The sequence below is a fragment of the Bufo gargarizans genome, chromosome 4 (assembly GCF_014858855.1).
Source record: "Bufo gargarizans isolate SCDJY-AF-19 chromosome 4, ASM1485885v1, whole genome shotgun sequence".
NCBI lineage: Eukaryota > Metazoa > Chordata > Amphibia > Anura > Bufonidae > Bufo > Bufo gargarizans.
Genome location: NC_058083.1, coordinates 518,529,099 through 518,552,984, shown reverse-complemented (window position 1 = coordinate 518,552,984; position 23,886 = coordinate 518,529,099). Strand labels below are relative to the sequence as shown.

General features: G+C 44.9%; 1 protein-coding gene across 5 annotated transcripts; it reads right to left on the bottom strand.

Moving 5' to 3' along the window:
* Nucleotides 1-3,166: 3,166 nt before the first annotated feature.
* FRRS1L (ferric chelate reductase 1 like) lies at nt 3,167-23,485 on the bottom strand. 5 transcript variants are annotated; one of them, XM_044290058.1, is made up of 7 exons: nt 23,100-23,485; nt 18,465-18,530; nt 16,316-16,515; nt 12,828-12,912; nt 7,811-7,949; nt 5,670-5,916; nt 3,167-4,523 (listed from the first exon to the last, which is right to left on the bottom strand). In XM_044290058.1, the coding sequence occupies exons 3-7, from the start codon at nt 16,509-16,511 to the stop codon at nt 4,351-4,353; spliced, it is 840 nt and encodes a 279-aa protein (XP_044145993.1). In that variant the 5' UTR covers nt 16,512-16,515; nt 18,465-18,530; nt 23,100-23,485; the 3' UTR covers nt 3,167-4,350. The 5 variants fall into 5 exon arrangements, with proteins under 5 accessions (XP_044145993.1, XP_044145994.1, XP_044145995.1 ...); XM_044290059.1 differs by having other exon boundaries at nt 23,119-23,485; XM_044290060.1 differs by lacking the exon at nt 18,465-18,530.
* Between the last annotated feature and the right edge of the window lie 401 nt (nt 23,486-23,886).

Here is a 23,886-nt window from a genome sequence, read left to right as displayed (position 1 = left end):
TAATTAACACGAAAGAGGACAGAATTTATTGTAGCAACCAGTGTCAGGCAGCTGCTGCCAAGGCCAATAAGATAATGGGTTGCATCAGAAGGGGCATAGATGCCCATGATGAGAACATAGTCCTACCACTTTACAAATCACTAGTCAGACCACACATGGAGTACTGTGTACAGTTCTGGGCTCCTGTGAACAAGGCAGACATAGCAGAGCTGGAGAGGGTCCAGAGGAGGGCAACTAAAGTAATAACTGGATTGGGGCAACTACAGTACCCTGAAAGATTATCAAAATTATCCCCAGGACTGTGACTGTGACGAGGGGACATCCTCTGCGTCTGGAGGAAAGAAGGTTTGTACAAACATAGAAGAGGATTCTTTACGGTAAGAGCAGTGAGACTATGGAGCTCTCTGCCTGAGGAGGTGGTGATGGTGAGTACAATAAAGGAATTCAAGAGGGGCCTGGATGTATTTCTGGAGCGTAATAACATTACAGGTTATAGTTATTAGAATTTTATTTCACAAATTGCACATTTTTATGCCACAAAATAGTTGATAAATTCTCAGGGTTTTACTTCACTTAACGCTGTATTTTTACAAAGACTTTGTCACCATGCTGTACGGAACACAGTCCTAATAAAGAAGTTATTTCGTATCTGAACCCCAAATCCTCCCACCAGCTGAAGTAAGGCCACTTTCAGTATTTAATCAGTGATTTTCCTAGGAGATTTTGAGCTAAAACCAAAACAAGTGCAGATCTTTCCATTATATCTCATCGCTATGAAGGCTCCGATCCAGGATTTACTCACAATCACTGATGGAAGTCACTGACCAAACACTTTCACACCAGCGAGTTGCACACTCCAGACTTGGCGCATGAGTATAAGACAGCTCCCGTCCTGACCTCTCAGCACTGCCGGGGTCGCATCGCATTATATTGAGTTATGATGCTATGTAACCCTTAGAGGTCTGGAATGTATTAGATAACACCGACAGCATAATGTCACTGTTATCCAATACATCCTAGACCTCTAAGGGTTACATAGCATCATAACTGAATATAATGCTATGCGACCCCGGCAGTGCTGGAATTATACTCACGCTCCAAGGCCGGAGTGTACAACTCACTGGTCTGAAAGCGGCCTTAAGGTGGGTTTACAGGGACCGAGCTTAAAGCCGATTGTTGGGAAGGAAGCATTGCTTCCCGACAGTTGGCTGCTTGTTCAGTGGAGGTGAAGCGCTGCATTTACAGGCAGTGATCACCTCCACAGTATGAGGACAAGGGATTGCCATATTGCGATCATTCATTCTCATAGAGCTGCATTGTTTCTGGGCAGCAGACGCCGTTTAGATCGCACGATTTGCTACCCACAAATGATGATTTAGGTGCCTGTACGAACAACCGGATCACTCGATGATCGGCGGCACCTATACCCAGGCATTCGCCGGAAGGTTCGTTCCTGTTAAGCTGCCCTAATATCATGCCGTCTAAATCCACCTTTAGGCTTAGGTCTAATTCAGCCTGCCAGAGTCCTCTGAATCAGGAGTAGCCGGACAGACCTGCGTGCCCATCGGACCCCATAGATTATAATGGGATCTGGTGGGAATCCAGCTGCTCCTTGTAATAAATGCTGGATTCGCCTGGATCCCCACCAGTTCCCATTATAGTCAATGGGCTACAGTGGTGAACGGCCGTTATCTGGATGCTGGATTGCTTTAGCGCTATGGTGACCTAGGCCCAATACTGAAAGATACAAGGGCTTCCGTGGTTCTGCAATGATCCAGTCCCAGGATATTATAGACAGTGAAACCTCCGCAGAACACCCACACCCCAAGAAAGACAAGCATTTCCTGAGCCAGATTTGTCCTTCGAGGGCAATTTTTTTATCATTGCATTTTACTCATTTTGCGCTAAAAATATTTATTTTTTCAGTTACTATCAACAGCTTTTGTTCTACAGCCGTCAGTCTTTCTGCAGACAGTCTTGCTTTCTATTTTACATTGAATCCAGCAGCTCTCACGTGTAGCCCTTATCGATGAACCTCTGAACTCCTGACGGCTGATAAACACTCACTTCAGCCTTATTATTATTATTATTAAAATGCTAAGAATTACTATAATTAGTGTTTATGAGCTGTCAGGAGTTCAGAGATAAGGTGAACACATCTGCCCTAGATCACCAGGGTCGCGCACATTAACCCCTTCTCTGTCCTACAAAAGCCTAGGAATAATACCATAAACCCATTAAATATTCTATCTAAAAATTAGCTAATGATTTGACACTACAGCAAAATCTATTTGCTACTGTATTGAATTGCCTGGTTTGGAAGGAATGATGTCCAGGTTCCTGCTCAGTAGCTACAAAGGTGTACAGTATTCTAGACCAGAGATATACATGGCACCTGGCCAGCACTTTTTTCTTCTTTATTCATGGCTGCTTGTGGATGGTGAATATTTATTCAGACATCACAAATGAAGGTGATGTGCGGATGTAATCACTAATCTGTAATGGAATCAAATCTTGTATGGCATACAAGATGGTAAGGATGCAATATGCCATAATGGCTGAGCAGCCTGAGAGGAGCGGGGGAGTAGGACTGCATCCTTCCTCCACTTCCCTATCAGACTGCTCAGCCATGACAGCATCTCACACACAGGATCCCATCATTACTATCTAGTGTTCAGCAGAGTCCCCAGTGGAGCGATCATGTATGTGATATGCTGTCAGGCTGAGTAGCCTGACAGCAAACCTCAGCATTCAATGTAAAATGACAGTAGGCATCGAATTGCAATGTAGCAAGCCCCTGCCATTTACCTGAGAAGCTCTACAAGTGGAGGCAACCAGTCCTAGTTATATCCTAGGACGGGTTGCTGGAGGCCACTTTCAATCACTGAAATTCCCTTTAAAGAGAGCCTGTCGAAACTGCTGCATCCCCCCATTCCATTTCTGGAGCATGTTTTCTTATAGCTCTGCAATGTGCTTGTGATGCTCTTAGAAATATATGAGTAAACAGACAAGTGCGTGCTACCAGCTGGAGGTTTTGTTCTGACAGTGAGAGACTGTGTAGGACATAGCCCTCCGATGAAGCCAAGGGGTATATCCAGGAACACCCAGTTCTCAATTTATTCATACATTTCCAGAAGGAGTAACAGAAGAACGGCACAATGCGGAGTTATGACAAATGATGTTCCATAATTTTTATTTCACGAGAAACACAAGTCTTTACTGAAACCGTTGACATGTCAGAAGTGGTGAAAGATACTAATGTAAAGGGGTTCTCCAGGAATTATTTTAAATGGCCACCAGCGTCCTGCCCTAGAATGTGGGCAGGACTGGTTGCCTCCACTTCTAGAGCTTCGGGCTTCACTTCATACTACACTCTGGCTCTTGCTTATACTACACATTGGTGAGCGTTCCTGTCAGGCTGCTCAGCCATGATGGTATATTATAGGCAGGATCACAAAATTAACATATATTACCCTCACACCCCCCAGGCAGCTATACAAGTGGAGACAACCAGTCCTGCTCACATTCTAAGACAGGTTGCTGGTGGCCATTTTAAATCATTCCTAGAAAACCCCTTTAAGTAAATACTTTTATAGCATGAGCTGCCTTTTGACAACCTGGCGAGTCAAAATGGTGTCATAAAATAATCTATAATGGCTTCTGTAATAGGGTTTTATGTCAGGAAACCTGTTCCTATAATACTCAGGGTGATGTGGTTGAGAAACCTAAATGACAGAGATATGCAGTTTAAAAACATTAAATTATAAAATCTTACTTAGCTGCCACAAGGAAACTGTAAGGCCTCATGCACACGGCCATGTACGTTTTGCGGTCCGCCTTCCCTTCTGCAGGTCCTGCACTATGTTACAAATGCCTATTCTTGTCCACAAAACTAAAGAATAGGACATCAGTTTTTTTTTTTTCTTGTTTTTTTTTGCGGGACTGCAGAATGAACATATGGCTGTGGTGCACACCATGTGCTGTTGGTCATCTTTTGTGGCCCCACTGAAAAGAATGGGTCTGCATCTGATCTTAAAAAAAATACGGATAAATACAGCTGTGTGCATGAGGCCCGAATGTAAGAGACCCTATATATGATGGATACCTCATATTAAACACAATGGGTTAAGCTTTCTAACAATTACTTTTTCTTGGCACATGATTAGCGACTATTTAACCCACATTAGCTTTACCAACACCTTCTGGGTCTGTAAAATATGAAGTCCCTGCTGGATGAACATGTAACCTATTACCTGTTGTTCCAGCAGAACAGGACATAAAATGTCAAGCACAAAAGAGAGCACACAATGTCCATCTATTCTCAGATCCAAAGGGTAACAAAACACAGGGTTATGGGGTTCCCATTAGCAGGTAGAAAGTCAACGCTACAATCAGAAGAAGGCAAAAGGGAGAGGAGAAGGTCTGGTAGGCTGCCGACGGCATGAAAATATCTTCGTAACGGTAAATGCTGACGACATTCTCTGAAACTGGAGGCGAGTCGATATCGTGCCGTGTTATGGAGCCTGGAAAATAATAGAAAATATATAGTAAGTACTACAAACAGCATAATAGGCACTCGTGCATGGGAGCACTATGTCGTGTGTTTTATAGAAGCAGCAGTAAAGATGTGACATGTTATGGCTGGGTCTCCAAATAGCGGCCTAAACCCTGTCCACCTACGATGGGCAATGTAAGGGAGGTATTGCCTTCAAAATATTTCAGCCATTGGCTGTCGTAAGTGATTGGGGTTTCAAGCTACTATGTGGGAAACCCAGCAAATGGACAATTCACCTGTTGCAGTGGTCGGCAATGTTAGGCTAAGTCCCCTGGTGCACTCCAATGGGAAATAAGTCCAGGGAGTCAGGGTCTGCAGTAGTAAACCAGTGTGCTTCTTTACTGGAAGAACTCAAGTGAAGAATACAGGCAAGGAACGGAGCTGGCTTCTACAGTTTCCCTTGGGTAGCAGAAGGTTCTGTGCTGGGGAAGGGTTTGAGCTATCTGATCTTCTCTCTCTCAAAAGGCTGATACCCTGGCCCAAGGTCTGTGGCTTAGTCATCCGGCTGGATTTCTGGTTAAAGGGCTGAGGCAGAGTATCCCCATCTCAGCATCTTCTTTGGTCACTTGTGCAGAGTCTCTCCTACTAAACATTGGTCCCTTTCTGCAGAACGTTAGGAGCTCTGACTGCTCTACAGTTTCTAACTGATCTAGAACCTTCCAGTAGGAGGGTTGATACTGGAGAAGCACAGCTTACTAACAATTTTGTAGTTCAAGAGTGCCATAGACTTGTATTAGGCCTCAATACAAGTCAATGGGAATGACTAAGCAGTTTTCAGTTGCAAACAACCATCTGACAGAGCTAAACCTGACAGCGAAAAGTTCACTGTGTCTGGCTTTTCCTCCAAAACTGAGCTGTGCATAGTCCCTTATAACAGCAATAAAAAATGACTTGCTTCTTAGTGCACGGGCTGGAAATTCCCAAAGTCTCTCAGTATGAACTAGCTGTGTATTAACCCTTTCCACAATACAGTGCAAATGAACAGAATACATCATATAAAATGCAATTCAACAATATAAAACAATATAAATGCCAATAACGGAATAAATCGCAGTACAAATGTAATAAACATAAATATATGTCAAAGTTGGGTAGAAATCAATTTAGCTCTTACCTTGAATTGCAGGGCCCCAGGCAAACAGATAATACCAGCTTAAGTGCAAGTCAACTATGGTCTCATCTCTAGGAACATATACGGGGCGTTTGAAGCGGCAGGTTACCCGGTTGTTTTCGAATACGCCTTCCTCGTCTCTGGCTGGATTCCTCTGGATCTCTTTAGCCCACTGGCCGACATTATAAAAATGTTGTATGCGCACCCTTCCATTATCATCATGGACACAGGCCATGACGTCGTCACCACCCTAAAAAGGAAACCTTTAATTAGTATTAATGCATCTAATGGGCAGGGTTTTGGTTGTCTCGTTGAAACCCCACCTTAGACCCCCTCCATTGTGTGATCACCAAATGGCAGGACAGATTTTTATCCACTTCATCTGCCTTATAGACCAGGGATCAGCAACCTTCGGCCCTCCAGTCGCTGTGAAACTACAACTCCCAGAATGCAACATGCTCGGATGTTCTAACTACCATTGGGAGTTGTAGTTTCATAACAGCTGGAGTGCGGAGGTTGCTGATCCCTGCTACAGACTTTGAAAGGATCAGATGCTTATCATCTGATAAAGGTGGATAGTAGGAATACTCCTTGAGTACTGGAGGATTTCTCGTTTTTGCCTTATGATTTTCCCCCCGCCTTCCTAAAGCCATAACTTTTTTATTTTTCCATTCACATAGCCGTATAAGGACTATAAGTTATATTTTCTAATGGCACCACTTAATATGAAAAAATTCCAAATGGGGGAAAACAGGAAAAAAAAAAATGCAAATTAAGCCTCAGTTTTACGGCGTTCCCTGTACATTAAAACTGACTTGTGCCCTTCATTCTCTGGGTCAGTACGATTACGGTGAAGCCACATTTATATGGTTTATCTCGGGTTTTAATACTGAAATAAATAAAAAAAACACTTTGAAAATAAATATTTTTTTTCCCTTTTTATCCCCATATTCTGACCCCCATAACTTTCTTATAGTTACGTCTATGGAGCTGTGGGGGCAGCTCATTTTTTTGCAGGACAATCTGTAGTTTCTATTGATACCGTTTTGGAGTGTGTGTGACTTTTTGACCACATATTCTTTTTTTTTTGGTAAGTTAGGCAATGAAAAAATTGTGAAATAGTCTTTTTTTTTTTTTTTCTGTTACGCCATTCACTGTATGGGATAAATATTTTAATATCTTCATAGTTCAGGCATTTTAGGACGTTGCAATTCCTATGATTGTTTTTTTATTGTTCATTATTTAAATTTTTTTAATATATTTTTAAACTTTCAAAAAAGTTATAATATGTTCTCTTTAGATTGCTTTTAGCTTACGCTGTAGTACAACAGAACTACAATGTAAGCTCCATTTGCTGTTATCCTATAGAGCCTTGCCACCTGCAGGCCTCCACAGGAACTACAGCTCTGAGCAAAGGAATGGCTCCCCTGATTGCCGCAGGAGTCACCCGGAGGCATGCACTTTCAGTTTTTCAGCATTTAAATACTGTGCTCACATTAAGGCCCCTTGCAGACGAGCGTTTGTCACGCTGCGAGTCCGCAGCGCAGCTCCCGGCACTGACGGGGTCACAGCATTATATTGATTTATGATGCTATGTAACCCTTACAGTTCTGGAATGTATTGGATAACACTGGCAGCATTATGTCAGTGTCATCTAAAACATTCCAGAACTGTAAGTGTTACATAGCATCATAAATCAATATAATGCTATGTGACCCCGTCAGTGCTGAGAGGTCAGGCCGGGAGCTGCGCTGCGGACTCGCAGCGTGAAAAACGCATGTCTGCAAGGGGCCTAAAAGTCTGCGATTGGCGTTATCTCTGGTCGTAGATATTAGCCCTGGGCTTCTGCTGTTTAAAAACCAACTGAGGTCACCATATTTAAAACCCCTCCTTGCTCTACACATGTGCGGTGCGGGAACTTAAGGGGTTCACTATAGATGCTTTCGAGGGACGTACAGCAGCACCTACTGCTTGATATCTGTTTTTGGAGCCAAACAGCTACATAATACAGTAACCTCGCAGCGCTGGATGTGCGTAGGGGTGCTATAGCAGAGGCATTGGACCTGTGCCCGTCCCGTATGCGGCCCGTGTTACACAGCCGACACCCACCCGCTGAGCCTTTACCATGTGTTTTAGTTATTTACCATTTTTTTGTCAGAAGAGAATCCAACGGCTACCCATCCATCGGTGTCAGCGCTCAGCTCGAACTCAACATCCGCCCCAATTCGACGGTAACTTAGAAAGTAGTCACAGGTCTCCGCAGTGCACCCGGGCGTGCCGTACCTAAAGGGAGAACAGTAGTCAAGTGAGATTTACTTGGATCAGCGATTCCCCAGGGGGTTCCTGGAGCCCTGACCCGAGGTCCAACAGAACACAAGACCTGTCACCATTACAATAAGGAAGGGAAACTTATTTCACCCCACACATATGGTGTAAGGGAAAACTGCCTTAGTGGCCCATAGTAACCAACCAGATTCCAGCTTTCATTTTTCAGAAATGTCTATTTCAGTCCATTTAAGGAACCTGTGAATGAGCGAAATGACCCCCCCCCAGGAAGAAGTCATCATGGCGCATACGCGGCGGCGTGCGCGTTCAGGACATTGCGCGGCCAGGCTGGGAGAAAATCTTCAGTCTTCTGCGCAAGCGCGGCTCGGCGCGATTCGACAGGGGAGGTGGCCGTAACCAGGGGAGACGAAAGACAACAATCAGGTAAGAGGGGACTTATTTTCTCAAAAAGGGTGGGAATTGGGTAATAAAATGTATTTACAAAAATGATCACTGTCAAATCATTAACAGATGTAACAGTGATCATTGTGATGGGAATACTCCTTTAAGTATAGAGAAGACCTAGAGCACCACCTAGTGGGGGGAAGGTGAGGGTCATACTGATAGCTCAGATAGAAAAAATGGCCACCATGAACGCCAGATCTGAAGCTGGGAAGAGGCACTAACGCCACTGGGAGAGTCAACTCTGGGAGATCTGCTCATCTGGATCTGCTGGGCTGGTAAAGAATATAGGGAGCTCCCCATCCACCATCTGGATGTGTAAGCCATAGAATATGGGATCTGCATCTCCCAAAGTCAGCGCCTCAGCTGGGTGTGAGACCCTCTGCCGCCGGAGTTCAGGGGAGAAGGATACAGAGGTGTTCTCAAATTGAATCGTACCAGCCACCAGTATCCCAGTCTTTGCAGATGAGCCGACAGGGACCTAGGATTTGCTCCTGGAGGAAGGAGTTTCGCTGGGACACGGTGCGCTCTTTCCACAGCAAAAGCTAGAGAAAATGGCGTGCCAGGGAACAGCCCTTTAAGCTATTTCTCCACAAACTGGGTGATGACTCTCCGCTCCTTTATGTAATCTAATGATGAGGAGATTATTCTGCTGCAACCTGGTCTCCAAATCATCAGCTTTTTAATGCCAAGAGTTTCAATTCTTGCAAAATATTTGATACATTAGCAGTGTGACCTTCAGGGTTGAAGATGCAACCTTTCCTTCAGACACTCGGGCTCTAAGAATTTGCAAATCATGACGAAGGCGGCCCAGGTCCACCTTCACTTCATCAATCCTAGTAGCAAGAGATGTTCTGGCATCGACAATGGCCTTCAAAAGTTGACAAGAGGCTTGTTTGAGTGTTAGTTTAGGCGTTTTCAAGTTTGGCGTGCAAAAGCTTAATTGGCATGCGGCGTTGTTTCCATGCTGTGGGAACCATCCTGATTTTTCTTGTGGGCATGCTCTCTCAGTAGAGATGGGCCCATTTTGGTTCTAAGCTGGAGGGGAATTTTGGCTGCAATCAGTCTCTGCAGAAATATTACAAAAGGTTGCCGGTCTGCAGCTAGGGCAGCACTGGAATGATCACATCAAGATTAAGCCGTGCCTCCATCTGATCACATTGAGATCAAGCCACGTCCACCATTTGGTCACATCAAAATCAAGCCACACCCACCATCTGATCAAACTGAGACCAAGCCATGCCATCCTCATCCCCTTGATGCAGTATTTCCATAGTTGCCAACTGTCCCAAATTTGGCAGGGCTGTCACAGATTTTCAAAGACAGTTCCGACAAATTACCGGTTTCCAATGCCAAAAATGGGCGTGGCTAACAAACCCTGCCCATAGGTGGGTGTTCCCATGGGTGGGGTTTAGATATCCCAGTTTTTACCAACTGAAACGTTGGTATGTATGTATGTATTTCTACAAGTGGAAATCCATTTTTCATACATCTGGGTAGGGTTGTTTCTGCAGAATGTCACAATTTTCTGCAAAACCTTTTCTGAAAGAAAATGTCAAATCAGCCTTATTGCCAAAAACATCATTTACGCCGGAGTTACGATTTTATAATGAGTATGAGGGACAGTTATCAAAACTGGTACTAAGGAAACCTGGTTGAGCGTTGAAAAATGAAACATGGAATCTGATTGGTTGCTATGGCTAACTAAGCCAGTTTTCCTTAAAGGGAATAATTTACGGTCACCAGCAACCTGTCCTAGAAAAATGGCTACAGATCTATTATACCATTTCTGCCTCAAACAAGCTTGGTGTCAGGTTGGTTAAAGAGGCTCTGTCAGCATGATCAACCCTATTAAACCACACATACTGCCTGGTAGGGCTCATTATGCTGAGTAAAACCGTACCTTTTGTCTGTATTGCTAAACAGCTGCAGAGATATCGGTTATTCATAAGCAAACAAGCAAGTTGGAGCACCAGGAGGCGGGGCTGAGTCCTTGGAGCACTGCTTTGTAACACCCACTGTGCTCTGCACACTCCCGCCTCCCCTTGATTGACAGGGGAAGACATCAGCATGTATGAGCTTTCTTGGGAGGGATTTTCAGATATTTTTTCTTCAGATATTTTTTTCTCCCTTTCTTAACCTATAATAAAAGTATATATCCCTATCATATTAAAAAATAATCTTTTTGAGAAAGCTAATATATATATTGCTGGTTTCTTTATAACCATATATTGTGAATAAACCAGTAATAGGTTTTAGGTTTCTAAGAAAAACTAAAACTAATCTCAATATAGTAAGGCCTTTTTATAATATATTATTACCGGTAATTATCGTATATTATATTATTTATTGCAGTATATCCTTTTATTATAGGTTAAATGAGAGAGAGAGAAAAAAACACAAGTCTCTCATGGGTCTTGAACGTTGGATTTTTATATACACGGCTGACCACTTAGGACTAAGCTATAGCACAATCACACAGAGAAGAACAGTTTTTCTATGATCAGAAAGCTAATACATAATATTGGTGTCTCTATCATCATACAGTATATTGGGACTGTGATAGTAATAGGTGTTAGCTTTAGAAAACCTCTATTCTCAGTATAGTAAGGCTATAGTAAGTAGTATATATGATATGTACATTCTAGGACACGGCTCTGCCCTCAGCATGCTGATGTCTAGCCCTGTCAATCAAAAAGAGAGGGGAGTGTTACAAAGCAGTGCTCTAATAATTCATCCCCGCCTTCTGGTGCTCCAACTTGCTCATTTGCATATTAATAAAAATGCTGATATCTCTGCAGCTGTTTAGCATACAGATAAAAGAGAAGTATCAATTTTAATCAGCATGATGATCCCTACCAGACAGTATACCTGGTTTAAAGGGAGTCTTTCACCTAAACTGACCATCATAGAACACTAACACCATGATCTGCATTATAGTCCCCATATTGGAATGCTACTTACCGTATAGATGTCCGTCGCTTATTTTTGCTAAAAAACACTTTTTTTCAATATGTTAATTAGGTTCTGAAGGTGCCCAGGCCCCTCGCCGCTTTTCATATGAAACCCCTCCCCTTTCACCCCTCTGGCCCGCCATAGCTTCTTCAGAAATCCAGCGCCAGCGCCGTTCACAAGATTCGCCGCGCTTGCGCACTTCATTCCCCATCATGGGCAGAGGCACAAGGCCGGCTAGATGTACAGGCCGGAACATGCGCATTAAACGCTCTTGTGCCTCTGCCCATAATGGGGAATGAAGTGCGCAGGTGCGGCGAATCTTGTGAACGGCACTGGCGCTGGATTGCTGAAGAACCTAGGGCGGGCCGGAGGGGTGAAAGGGGAGCGGTTTCATATGAAAAAGCGACAAGAGGCCTGGGCACCGGCGGCATGAACACCGCCCCTGGGAACCTTCAGAACCTAATTAACATATTGAATAAAAGTGTTTTTCAGCGAAAATAAGCGACGGACAGCTATAGGGTAAGTAGCATTCCAATATGGGGACTATAATGCAGATCATGGTGTTAGTGTTCTATAATGGTCAGTTTAGGTGAAAGGCTCGATCATGCTGGAAGAGCTGCTTTACAGACGATCTTGGAGCGGGCTGAAATCCAGGTCTTCCCTATTGTAGAAGTGACAGCTCTTGTTGTTGCGGTGTCCTAAGGAATCGCCACCTTAGCGAGACTAATTTACGAAGGGGTGCAGGTAGGAGTTGGCGATAAAAACGATATAAATTTGGGCAACGATATAGATTTTGTCTGTATCGCGATAGATGACCACGGAGCGGCCTCCCGACTCTGCACTGCGCTGCACTGGCCAGGGCCTTGCGTGCACACAATGTCAGCGCGCTGGCTGGCGCTGTGTGTGACGTCAGGTCCCTCCCAGTGCATGCTGGGAAGAAGACGCGGTCCGTCTCCTGCGGACTCCATCAGCCAGCCGCGCACCCTGCAGGAAAGGTAAGTATATAAGCAGGGGCCCGTATCTTCATTAGCGCCTGTTTAAGATAAATGTGGCCATTTATAACCCACTGGCGAGGCCCACCGCCCTCACCGCACCCCCTTTTTTAAGAAAGCAGTGAGGGCATCGTAGAAACACTACTTGTGACAAAATCTGGCACAAGTAGTGTTCAAAAAGTTGCAAGCATGCGGTTTATGACCCACACAGTGGGCGGAGCCATGTAGTGCCGATCCCTGTTTTCAGCGGCACAACTCCTGCAGATGATTGGAGGAACCCCGCACTGATCTGATATTGATGACCTTTCCTAAGAACAGGCTGCCAATACAATCAATCCATACATACTAAAGAACCCAACTGAGGTAGTTCTTCAGGATTTCTCAATTTAATTTTTAACAAACTAATTTCTTACACTTGAAACATAAGTGAATAAAGGCAGTTTTCAGCAATAATCCTAAAACGACACCATATTGTACACTTACTGACCTAAAGCATCCTTTAGTTTTTCCACAATCATCTGCACGGATCCTTGCAAAAGGATCAACTGGAGGAGCCGTGGGAAAAGGATACCCTGAAAAATAGAAGTGACAGTACACGAATATTACCCTTTATCCGATTGTTTGATGCCATTGATCGTTGCCCTTACAAACACAATTCCTGTATAGATTATGAATCACATCACAAGCGCAAACTGGTTTCAGGTTTTTCAGGGCAGAGACATCTGCCCCGATGCATTCACAGCGTATTTGGGAGGGCTTCAGACCCTTTCACCCTTTGTGTTATGTTGCTCCTTGTGCTAAGGGTACTTTCACACTAGCGTTAAACTTTTCCGGTATTGAGATCCGTCCTAGAGGCTCAATACTGGAAAAAAAAACATCAGTTTTGTCCTAATGCATTCTGAATGGAAAGCACTCCGTTCAGTATGTATCAGGATGATTTCCGTTCAGTCCCTTTTACGGTATACCAGCATCCTGCAGTATTTTCTCCGGTCAAAATTCCAGAACACTTGCCGGATTGCCAGATCCAGCATTAATTTCTATTAAAATGTATTAATGCCGGATCCGGTTCAGGAAATTGCCGCATGCGCAGACCTTTAAAAATGTGAAAAAAATAAACACCGGATCAGTTTTTCCGGATGACACCGGAAAGACGAATCCAGTATTTCAATGCATTTGTCAGACGGATCCGGAAACAAATGATAGCCGTTTGCATACGAATAACCGGATCCGGTAGGCAGTTCCAGCAACAGAACTTCCTGCCGGATTTGTCTAATGCTAGTGTGAAAATACCCTAAAATATAAAAAAAATCCAGTTTCCCCATCAATCAGCACCCAGTGCCCCATTATCAGAAAGAGAGAACAGGATGTCAGAAATCTGATAATTTATTTAAAAGGAAAAACTAAAATCCTGCAGTGACACAAGCCCTCAGCCCCTTTACTCGGGACACAAGCCCTCAGCCCCTTTACTCGGGACACAAGCCCTCAGCCCCTTTACTCGGGACACAAGCCCTCAGCCCCTTTACTCGGGACACAAGCCCTCAGCCCCTTTACTCGGGACACAAGCCCTCAGCCCCTTTACTCGGGACACAAGCCCTCAGCCCCTTTACTCGGGACACAAGCCCTCAGCCCCTTTACTCGGGACACAAGCCCTCAGCCCCTTTACTCGGGACACAAGCCCTCAGCCTCTTTACTCGGGACACAAGCCCTCAGCCTCTTTACTCGGGACACAAGCCCTCAGCCTCTTTACTCGGGACACAAGCCCTCAGCCCCTTTACTCGGGACACAAGCCCTCAGCCCCTTTACTCGGGACACAAGCCCTCAGCCCCTTTACTCGGGACACAAGCCCTCAGCCCCTTTACTCGGGACACAAGCCCTCAGCCCCTTTACTCGGGACACAAGCCCTCAGCTCCTTTACTCGGGACACAAGCCCTCAGCCCCTTTACTCGGGACACAAGCCCTCAGCCCCTTTACTCGGGACACAAGCCCTCAGCCCCTTTACTCGGGACACAAGCCCTCAGCCCCTTTACTTAGGATTTAGTTGAAGCCCCTTTGGCAGTGATTCCAGTCTTCTTGGGGATGATGCCACAAGGTTTGCACACCTGGATTTAGGGACATTCTGCCGTTCTTCTCTGCAGATCTCTTAAGCTCTGTCAGGTTGGATGGGGACTGTAGGTGGACAGCCATTTTCAGGTCTCTCCAGAGATGTTCCATTGGATTTAAGTCAGGGTTTTGGCTGGGCCACCCAAGAATATTCACAGAGTTGTCCCTAAGGCTCTCCTGTGTTGTCTTGGCTTTGTGCTTAGGATTATTGTCTTGTTGGAAGGTGAACCTTCAGCCCAGTTTAAGGTCCAGAGCTCTGGATCAGGTTCTCATTAAGAATATCTCTGTACTTTGCTCCATTCAGCTTTCCCTCAATCCTGACCAGTCTCCCCAGCATGATGCTGCTACCACCATGCTTCACTGTAGGGACGGTATTCGGCAGGTGATGAGCAGTGCTTAGTTTCCTCCAGACATGAGGCCAAAAAGTTCAATCTTTGTTTCATCAGAGCAGAGAATCTTGTTTCTCACCGTCTGTCTTTTTTTTGTTGCAAACTTTTAACTGAGTAGAAGCTTTCTGGTCACTCTGCCATAAAGTCCAGATTGGAGGGATGCTACAGTGATGGTTGACTTTCCGGAAGTTTCTCCTATCTGTACTCAGGCTCTTTGGAGCTCAGCCGTTGTGACCACTGGGTTCTTGGTGGCCACTCTTACCGAGGCCCTTCTCCCCGGATTACTTAGTTTGGTGTGGTGGCCAGCTCTAGGAAGAGTCTTTGTTGTTCCAAACGTATTCCTTTAAAGACTTATGGAGGCCACTGTTACCTTGCAGCAGAAATGTTTTTGTCCCCTTCTACAGATCCTATCTCTGAGCTCTACAGGCAGTTCTCCTCATAGCTTGTTTTTTGCTCTGTATTGTCAGCTGTGAGATCTTATATAGACAGGGCTGTGTCTTTCCAAACCATATCCAATCAACTGAATTTACCACAAGTGACTCCAGTCAAGGTGTAGAAACATCTCAAAGTTGATCCAGAGAAATAGGAGGCCCCAGAGCCAAATGTCACTGCAAAGGGTCTGAATACTTGTCTATGAGAATTTTTAGTTTTCCCTTTTTAATAAATTAGCAAAAATTAGTAAAATTCTGTTTTCCCTTTCTCATTATGGGGTATAGAGTGCAGATTGATGGGAGAAAACTTGATATTTTTTTTCTAATTGAAGCACAAGGCTGCAACATAAGAAAATGTAAAAAAACAGCTAAAGGGTTTAAAGATTTTCCAAATGTAAATGTGCAGGGGCCCCCCAGTGTAAGTAATGTGCCCACAATAATTATAGTGCCAAACCCCCAACTCCTGGTAGTGCCAACATTTAAAAAATAAAAATAAAAAATAAGAAATACCTCATCCCCTGGCATACGAGGGGACACCTGCTCCACACTGGAGGCACCAGGACCTGAAGCTCCCACCGTCGTGACGTCACATTATATAAGCTGGGAATGTCAGGCCCTGCTGCCTCCAGTGCGGAGCAAGTGTCCCTGTTCTTCCCTTACGTACAAATGGATGAGGTGATTATTTTTTTTAACCCCATCTAGGCCGTTTTTACTGCAGTCTAACTGATTCCTGTCTAAACGGCCCCACTGATTTCTATGGGGTCCTTCCAGTGGTGAAAACTGCCAAAATATGTCTGCTATTCAATGGCTGTTAAAAAAATAACCATGTGAATAGCCCCAAAGACTTCAACCGGTTCTAAAAACGGCCGTGCGATGGTCATTACTTAAACAGCCATCACTCAGTTATGTTAATGTAGCCTTAGTGAAGTAAACCTCTACAGCCGCCAACAAAACGTATTCCGATTCCCTAAAACTGCCGAACTCAATCACATACAGTCAATGATTTGTCATCATTCTGCTCATTATCAATAATCATCAAAGAGCTGTTTTCTGACCTTCTTCAGACAGATATCTCAGGTCATAAAACTCCGAAGCAAAAGTTCCGTAAGTGTCTTGGTGTTTCTCATCCAAAGCCGCGTCTCCCTGGTCGGTGCGGCTGCCCCTTGTGGCGCTCTCGTCTGCAGGGCTGGCCCCCGTGGATGATAAAAAGAAGAACCAAGCCCCCATGAGCAGACGGCACTGCAGAATCATGGCGCTGCGGGAAGTAAAGAGACATACAGTCATCCGCACATGGACACCAGGACTGCCTTGTGGTCTGTAGTCAAACCAGCTCCGCAGAATTATTCTCACCCACAAAAAATGCTCCACCCATCAGGAGAGGTCTGGCTAACCTCCGGCACTCCTGCTGTGGGGAAACTACGACTCCCAGCATGCTCTATTCATTTCTATGGAGTTCTGAGAACAGCCAAGCAAGTGTGCATCTTGGGAGTCGTAGTTTTACCACAGCTGGAGTGCCGGAGGTTAGCCATCACAGGGATAGGTCATCACTATCTGATTGGCGGAGGTCTGACGCCCTATGTAAGCTCTGCTTCCTCTTCATTACACGACCCGTCGTCTCCCTGAGGCCTCTTTCACACAAACGTTTTTTTTCCCGTTTACGAGCCGTTTTTTGCGTTCCATATACCGAACCATTCATTTAAATAGTTCCGCAAAAAAAACGGAATGTACTCTATGCATTCCGTTTCCGTATTTCTGTTCCGATGAAAGATATGAAAGACATGTCCTATTTATTGCCCGCAAATCACGTTCCGTGGCTCCATTCAAGTCAATGGGTCCGCATAAAAATGCATCCGTATGTCTTCCGTATCCATTCCGTTTTTGCGGAACCATCTATTGAAAAGGCTATCCCCTCACCAATTTTTTGTATATAATTACTGTATATGCCATACGGAAAAACGGAACAGAAACACAACGGGAAAAAAAAAAACGGAACAACGGATCCGTCAAAAATGGACCGCAAAACACTGAAAAAGCCATACAGTCGTGTGAAAGAGGCCTTACAGCGTCACCGAGATGACGGGCAGTGTAATGAAGAGCAAGTAGTGCTCTTCAGTGCCCAGCTGATCCGCAGGGTGTCGGGCGCCGGACCCCTGACGATCAGATATTGACGACCTATCCTGAGGATAGGTCATCAATATTATGGGCTGGATAACCCCCTTACGCCTGGTATAGATGGGCTATGTCAGGCTTTAGCAAAGCGAGCACAACCAGCAGGAGAGCGATGTCGGACTACCACATTGGAGCAGGAGCTCACAAAAGACATCGCTCTCCTGCTGGTTGTGCGCCCTGACATAAAAGCAGCGCTGGCACAGGAAGGAGGAGCGAAGCTCCGGCCTCTGCAGCGCTCAGTGCGGCCCCAGGGGAATCCGTACTCCCATGCACAGCGGCGTAAGAAAAGCTCAACAGTATAGTAAATAAAGTAAAGTTTAGCTCAGAGTTTAGATGCACTTTAATACCCACCCGACCTGCCTCGTAGACATGGCTACCTGCATATACGTTTAGATAAAGCCGCCGATAGATCGGATAAGCGGCGGTCTTTTTGAACAGGACTCTCAAGCGTTAAGAAAAACCTGAATCATTGATCTCCCAAGACATAAGAACCTGGAGGGACTCAAGAACGTTAAAGGGTCCTCTCATTTCAGCAAATAGCATTTATCACGTAGAGAAACTTAATACAAGGCACTTACTAATGTATTGGGATTGTCCATATTGCCTCCTTTGCTGGCTGGATTCATTTTTCTATCACACTGCTCATTTCCATGGTTATGACCGCCCTACAATCCAGCGGTGGTGGTCGTGCTTGCACGTTCTTGTGGGGTGGTAGTGCGCATAGGTTGGAGCTTTTTCCTACAGTGTGCAAGCACGACCGCCACTGCTGGATTGTAGGGTGGTCGTAACCATGGAAACAAGCAGTGTATAATGTGATGGAAAAATTCACCCAGCCAGCAAAGGAAGCAATATGGACAATCACAATACATTAGTAAGTGCCTTGTATTAACTACATGACAAATGCCATTTGCTGAGGGGAGGCGACCCTTTAAATACACATTCGGAAATACATCGGGTCCCCAGGAGGACGGCGCACTCAGAAGACGCCTGCATTCATCTACTCAGCGGATGGTATGAATGGAATGTGTTACTTACAGCTCGCTCCATGAAAATTATGAAATTAATTGTCATATGAAGAAAATGCTTTACAAGAAATTCGTGCTGAAATGAAACAAAACACAGGGGTCATTGCACTCAGTTCAAGACAGAGGATGCAAATATTAAAGGCTATGGACACCTCGGGGGCAACTTTTTTTTTTACGATTGCTTTTTTCTCATTTTAAGCTAAAAATCAATTTTTCATTAGGTGTTTATTAAAATGTTCAACTGTTTCTAAGATACAGGGTTAAAAAAAAAAAATTTATCTGTTTGCAGACTGCCAGTTTCTGCTTTCTTTGAATCCCATCATCTGAAGGCTCATTTGTAGCTCTTATCTCTGATCCACTGATGTCATAAACACTCATTATAGTTTAATTGTTATCAAACGGTTAGGGCTCATGCACCCGACCGTATGTATTTTGCGGTCCGCAAAAAAATACGGATGACGTCCGTGTGCATTCTGTATTTTGCGGATCGGAACAGCTCGCCCTTCATAGAACAGTCCTATCCTTGTCCGTAATGCACGTGGAGTCCTGGAGTAACTTCGGTTTTTTTGTTTTTTTTTTGCTGACCCACTGAAATGAATGCTTCCTCATAAACGGAACAGACATGGAAAGAAAATATGTTTGTGTGCATGAGTCCTTAAGAATAGGGCTTTAATAAGTGTTTATGAGGTCAGGAGATCAGAGCTATACATGAGCCATCAGATGATGGGATTCAAAGCAAACAGAAGCTGGATAGAAAATCTGAGTGACCACTGACTGTGTGAATAAGGCCCCCTGAACATGACTGTATGCATTTTGCTGCCTGCAAACCGTGGATCTGCAATTTACGGATGCAGTCTGTGTGCAGTCCGCCTCTGCGGACCCATTGATTTCAGTGGGTTGGTGGTCCGCATTTGGCGGACATGCTCTATCGTTTTGCAGAACGGACATACGGATGCTGAAAGCACATGGATGATCCTTGTGACTTCTACATCCGTAGGTCCGTTCCGCAAAAAGATGAGACGTGTCCTCTACTTGGCCGCAAAACGCAGACCACAAAGCCACTGAAGTCAACGTGTCCGCAAAGTGACAGAGGCAGACCGCAAAACGGATACGGTCGTGCGTGAAGCCTAAAGCCTGAGCCTTCACAGGTATGGACGCTTTAACATCAGATGAGGCGACTGATTCATCAACGAGATCTGTGCTCGTGCCTAAAACTACACACAAAGCACGCGACGCAACAAGCAGGAGTCCAGTTATGAAGCAGAATCTGATAGTTACGCGGAATTAGCAAAAGAAAAAGAAAAACGGCAAAGAAGAGGCAGAAAGCACCAGGAAAAGCGGACGTCCTGCGAGGAAACTGCAGGATCGCGGGCAAGTTATTCCGTTATTAACTTATCCAGGGATTTTTATTTATTTTTGGGTGAAATTGCAATTCTCGCTTTTAAATAAAGTTTTAAGTTTTGCGCCGATGGTGAACCTTCACGTGTTCCGGACGATTCTCCATGGGATCTGACTGTGATACAAGATCACGATAACAAGGATTGGAGCCTCCACAGACATAAGGTATAAGGGAAAGATCTGCGTTTAGAGCCGCACCTGGTTTTGGCTCAAAATCACTGACCGAACACTGACGTGTGAATGAGGTTTAACCTTAAAGGGGTTGTCCGAGTTATTTTTTTGTTCTTTGTAGGTTTCTAACTAATCAAGTGTAAAGGCTTTACCATGCACTTACTACATCTACAGTTGCTGCTTTCTAAGATTTCACTGAGGGTCACATGACCTGTGATGTCAGCTGCTCTCCCTGCTCTGATGAGGTTTAGTGAACAATCCTGAGAGAGCAGATCTGTGTCTGTAGATGTCACTGTGCTGCTCTCTCCCTGAATACGTCAAAAACTTTCACCCCTTCAGCAGCACAGACTCAGGGCTGAAGGCTTTACTGAGCAGCTGCAGGCAGTGAGGAGATAAATGCTGGGCACAGGAGCTAACAGACTAGAGGAGTTCTGCAGAGCATTGCACAAGAACAGGTAGGGGGAAGATCCTGTGTGTATTAGCAGTGTCATTGTACAGGTGGGACTTGTAGTCCTACACACACAACATGCTGCTGAGTCTCCCAGCAGGCAGACATGTCACTCAGGCCAGCACTTGTATTCACTCCCTTTGCAGAGCAGGGGGAGGGGCAGAGATTGTTCTTGTTGCAGGTAAACAAAGGGCCAGAAGAGAAGCAGGGAAATGAGGAAATATAATTGTTTTTTTGCCTAAAACCTGTGAGGCTTAGTTATATATTGCTGTCCATCAGATTTACAGTGCTATATATATTTTTTTTTTCATAACTCGGACAACCCCTTTAAGGCTACACTCACATGCCCATTAAAAAAACACACACAGTGGGAGAGATTTATCAAAACTGGTGTAAAGGGAGACTGGCTTAGTTAGTTTCCCATAGCAACCAACCAAATTCCACCTTTCAGTTTCCAAAGAAGCTCTAAAAACTTAAAGCTGGAATCTGATTGGTTGCTATTGGCCAACTAACTAAGCCAGTCTCTCTTTACACTAGTTTTAATAAATCCCCCCCACTTTTAGTTTTTAATGCCCATTTTTCAACCATTTGTGCATTCACTCTCCGAGTGTCTGGTCATTTTGCATGCATTTTTTTAATAGCCATCAACCCGCTCCCCCCCCCCCCCCATAGTGCCCCAAGTAGAAGTAATATACCCTTATTAATGGCCCCAGTATGATGAATGCCCCAATTAGTGGCTCCCAGGATAAAGAATGCCCCCTTTGGCCCCCACTCTGCTTGTGTAAAAAAAAAAAAAACTCAGTGCCAGTTGCACGCGCAGGACACTCACTCGCAGCTGGACCTGAGGGCGTCACCACACTAGGAGCGCAGGTCCTTCTGCATTCAATGAGGAGAGCTTCCCGCACATGCAAGTGGTTGGGGTGTTTTATTTTATTTTTTTACCCCTGACAAGAAGAGGATGTCCTGTTTTTTGACGGCCACTATTCACCAATAAAAAATAACTGCGGTGTGAACAGCCTCCACTGACTTCAACTGGTTCTAAAAACAGCCGTGTGACATTCAATAGATAAGATGAAGCCGGGTTCTACACGCAGAGAATGCCGTCATATATGTGTCATTGATTGAGCGGCGGTTGTGTATTCATATGTTTAGATTAGGTTATTACTAAGGCCATCGCCCGAAACGCGTGAGACCCGACACCTGCTCCTTATCTGAGAATTTAATGTTGGATCAGGTGGCGTTTTAACCATTTACATCGCTACCTCCTGTGTTACTGATTAAAATGCTTTATTTTTATCATTTATTGCTTTCTTTACATTTCTATTTACCCACATTGGTTTCTCCTTATTCCTTCCCATGTTATTACCATACGGTATGTGCCTCTCACAACTAGAGCTTAGGATGTTTTTAAAGATATCGCATTTTGTAGCTGTATTTTTATTTTTGAGGACTTTGTACCAGTTAGTTTGGCCTATGGCCTCTCTTAGTTGGCTAAATTTAGCTTTTTTGAAGTTTGGTATTTTTGTTCCTCCCTGTAGAAACGCTCTTTTGAATGATAATTGGAAGGTTATTACTTTGTGGTCACTATTTCCCAGGTGTCCCCCAACCTGCACGTCTGTTGTTCTGTCAGGCCTATTGGTTAATACTAAGTCCAGTATGGCCGTCCCTCTAGTCAGGGCCTGAACCAGTTGGGAGAGGTAATTGTCTTTGGTTATTGCCAAGAACCTGTTTCCTTTATGAGATGTACAGGTTTCAGTTCCCCAGTCTATAAGTAGAGGAAGAGCTGAAGATGAGGCAGCAGAAGGTCTGAAACATGATGTCCTAGACAGCACCAGGAATGTAAGCAGGCGTGGGGTGAGAGAACAGCAGAGAAGAGAGCCAGCTGCATACACATCTCACAGAGACAGCTCTGCTACATACACATCACACAGAGACAGCTCTGCTGCATACACATCCCACAGAGACAGCTCTGCTACATACACATCACACAGAGACAGCTCTGCTGCATACACATCACACAGAGACAGCTCTGCTGCATACACATCACACAGAGACAGCTCTGCTACATACAGATCACACAGAGACAGCTCTGCTGCATACACATCACACAGAGACAGCTCTGCTGCATACACATCTCACAGAGACAGCTCTACTGCATACACATCACACAGAGACAGCTCTGCTGCATACACATCACACAGAGACAGCTCTGCTGCATACACATCACACAGAGACAGCTCTGCTGCATACACATCACACAGAGACAGCTCTACTGCATACACATCACACAGAGACAGCTCTGCTGCATACACATCACACAGAGACAGCTCTGCTGCATACACATCACACAGATACAGCTCTGCTACATACACATCACACAGAGACAGCTCTGCTACATACACATCACACAGAGACAGCTCCGCTGCATACACATCACACAGAGACAGCTCTGCTGCATACACATCACACAGAGACAGCTCTGCTGCATACACATCACACAGAGACAGCTCTGCTGCATACACATCACACAGAGACAGCTCTGCTGCATACACATCACATCACACAGAGACAGCTCTGCTACATACACATCACACAGAGACAGCTCTACTACATACACATTGTACTTACATCCTGATGGGTCACAAACCTCAGGTCATCCAGCACAGCAGCACCTGGTCATGTGTTCTCTGACTCCGCCCACACAGTGTCACATGGTCATGACATCATGGAAGGTCCTATAGCCCACTAATCTTTCCCCGCCTACACATGTACATATTATCCTGCTGCTACATCCCACAGCTCCTTTAAACCCACGTCACTTTACCATGTCACGTGACCCTGTGAGCTGGTAAAGTCCTTTACACACAACGATTGAGTCTAGAATGTATGGGCATCTGAGAGAATGGAGCCCCGCCCCCAAATTGTTCTCCACAAAACCTCCCTGACTGTAAACCTGTCCCTAATCCTGACCCCACAGGAGACCGCACAGAACACGGAGAGGACGCCCCGCAGCCCAGCACACAGGACACTTACCTAAACGCTGGCCTACAGGACCTTTCATGACCATGTGATCGTGTGTGGGCGGAGTCAGGATGTCTTTCTGGAGGAGGTAAAGGACCTGTGATGATGTCATGATCATGTGTGGAAGTCGTCAGAGGATCACATGACCAGGCGCTGCTTGTGATTGGGTTGTGTCTGAGTATAGCCTAGAATGTATGGGCTCCTGGGATTCCTTTTTATCAGTGATAGGAAATAGCCGACTCAGGCCACCTGCACACGGCAGCGAAAAAACGGCCATTAAAAAGGAGTCGCTGTCAGTTTTTCATGTCCATTTTCCAACCATTTGTGTATCTATTTTCAGGCCATCTGTCCGTTTTTAAAGGCCGTTTTACATCCGTTTTTCATAGCCGTTAAA

Bases quoted from the DNA above. Each gene is read 5' to 3' on its own strand.
- FRRS1L (XM_044290057.1), bottom strand. From the start codon at position 16,544: ATGACTGTATGTCTCTTTACTTCCCGCAGCGCCATGATTCTGCAGTGC. The intron at 12,913-16,315 runs GTCAGAAAACAG...TCTATTTTTCAG, and splicing joins GAGATATCTGTCTGAAGAAG to GGTATCCTTTTCCCACGGCT. The intron at 7,950-12,827 runs GTCAGTAAGTGT...TTCTCCCTTTAG, and splicing joins AAAACTAAAGGATGCTTTAG to GTACGGCACGCCCGGGTGCA.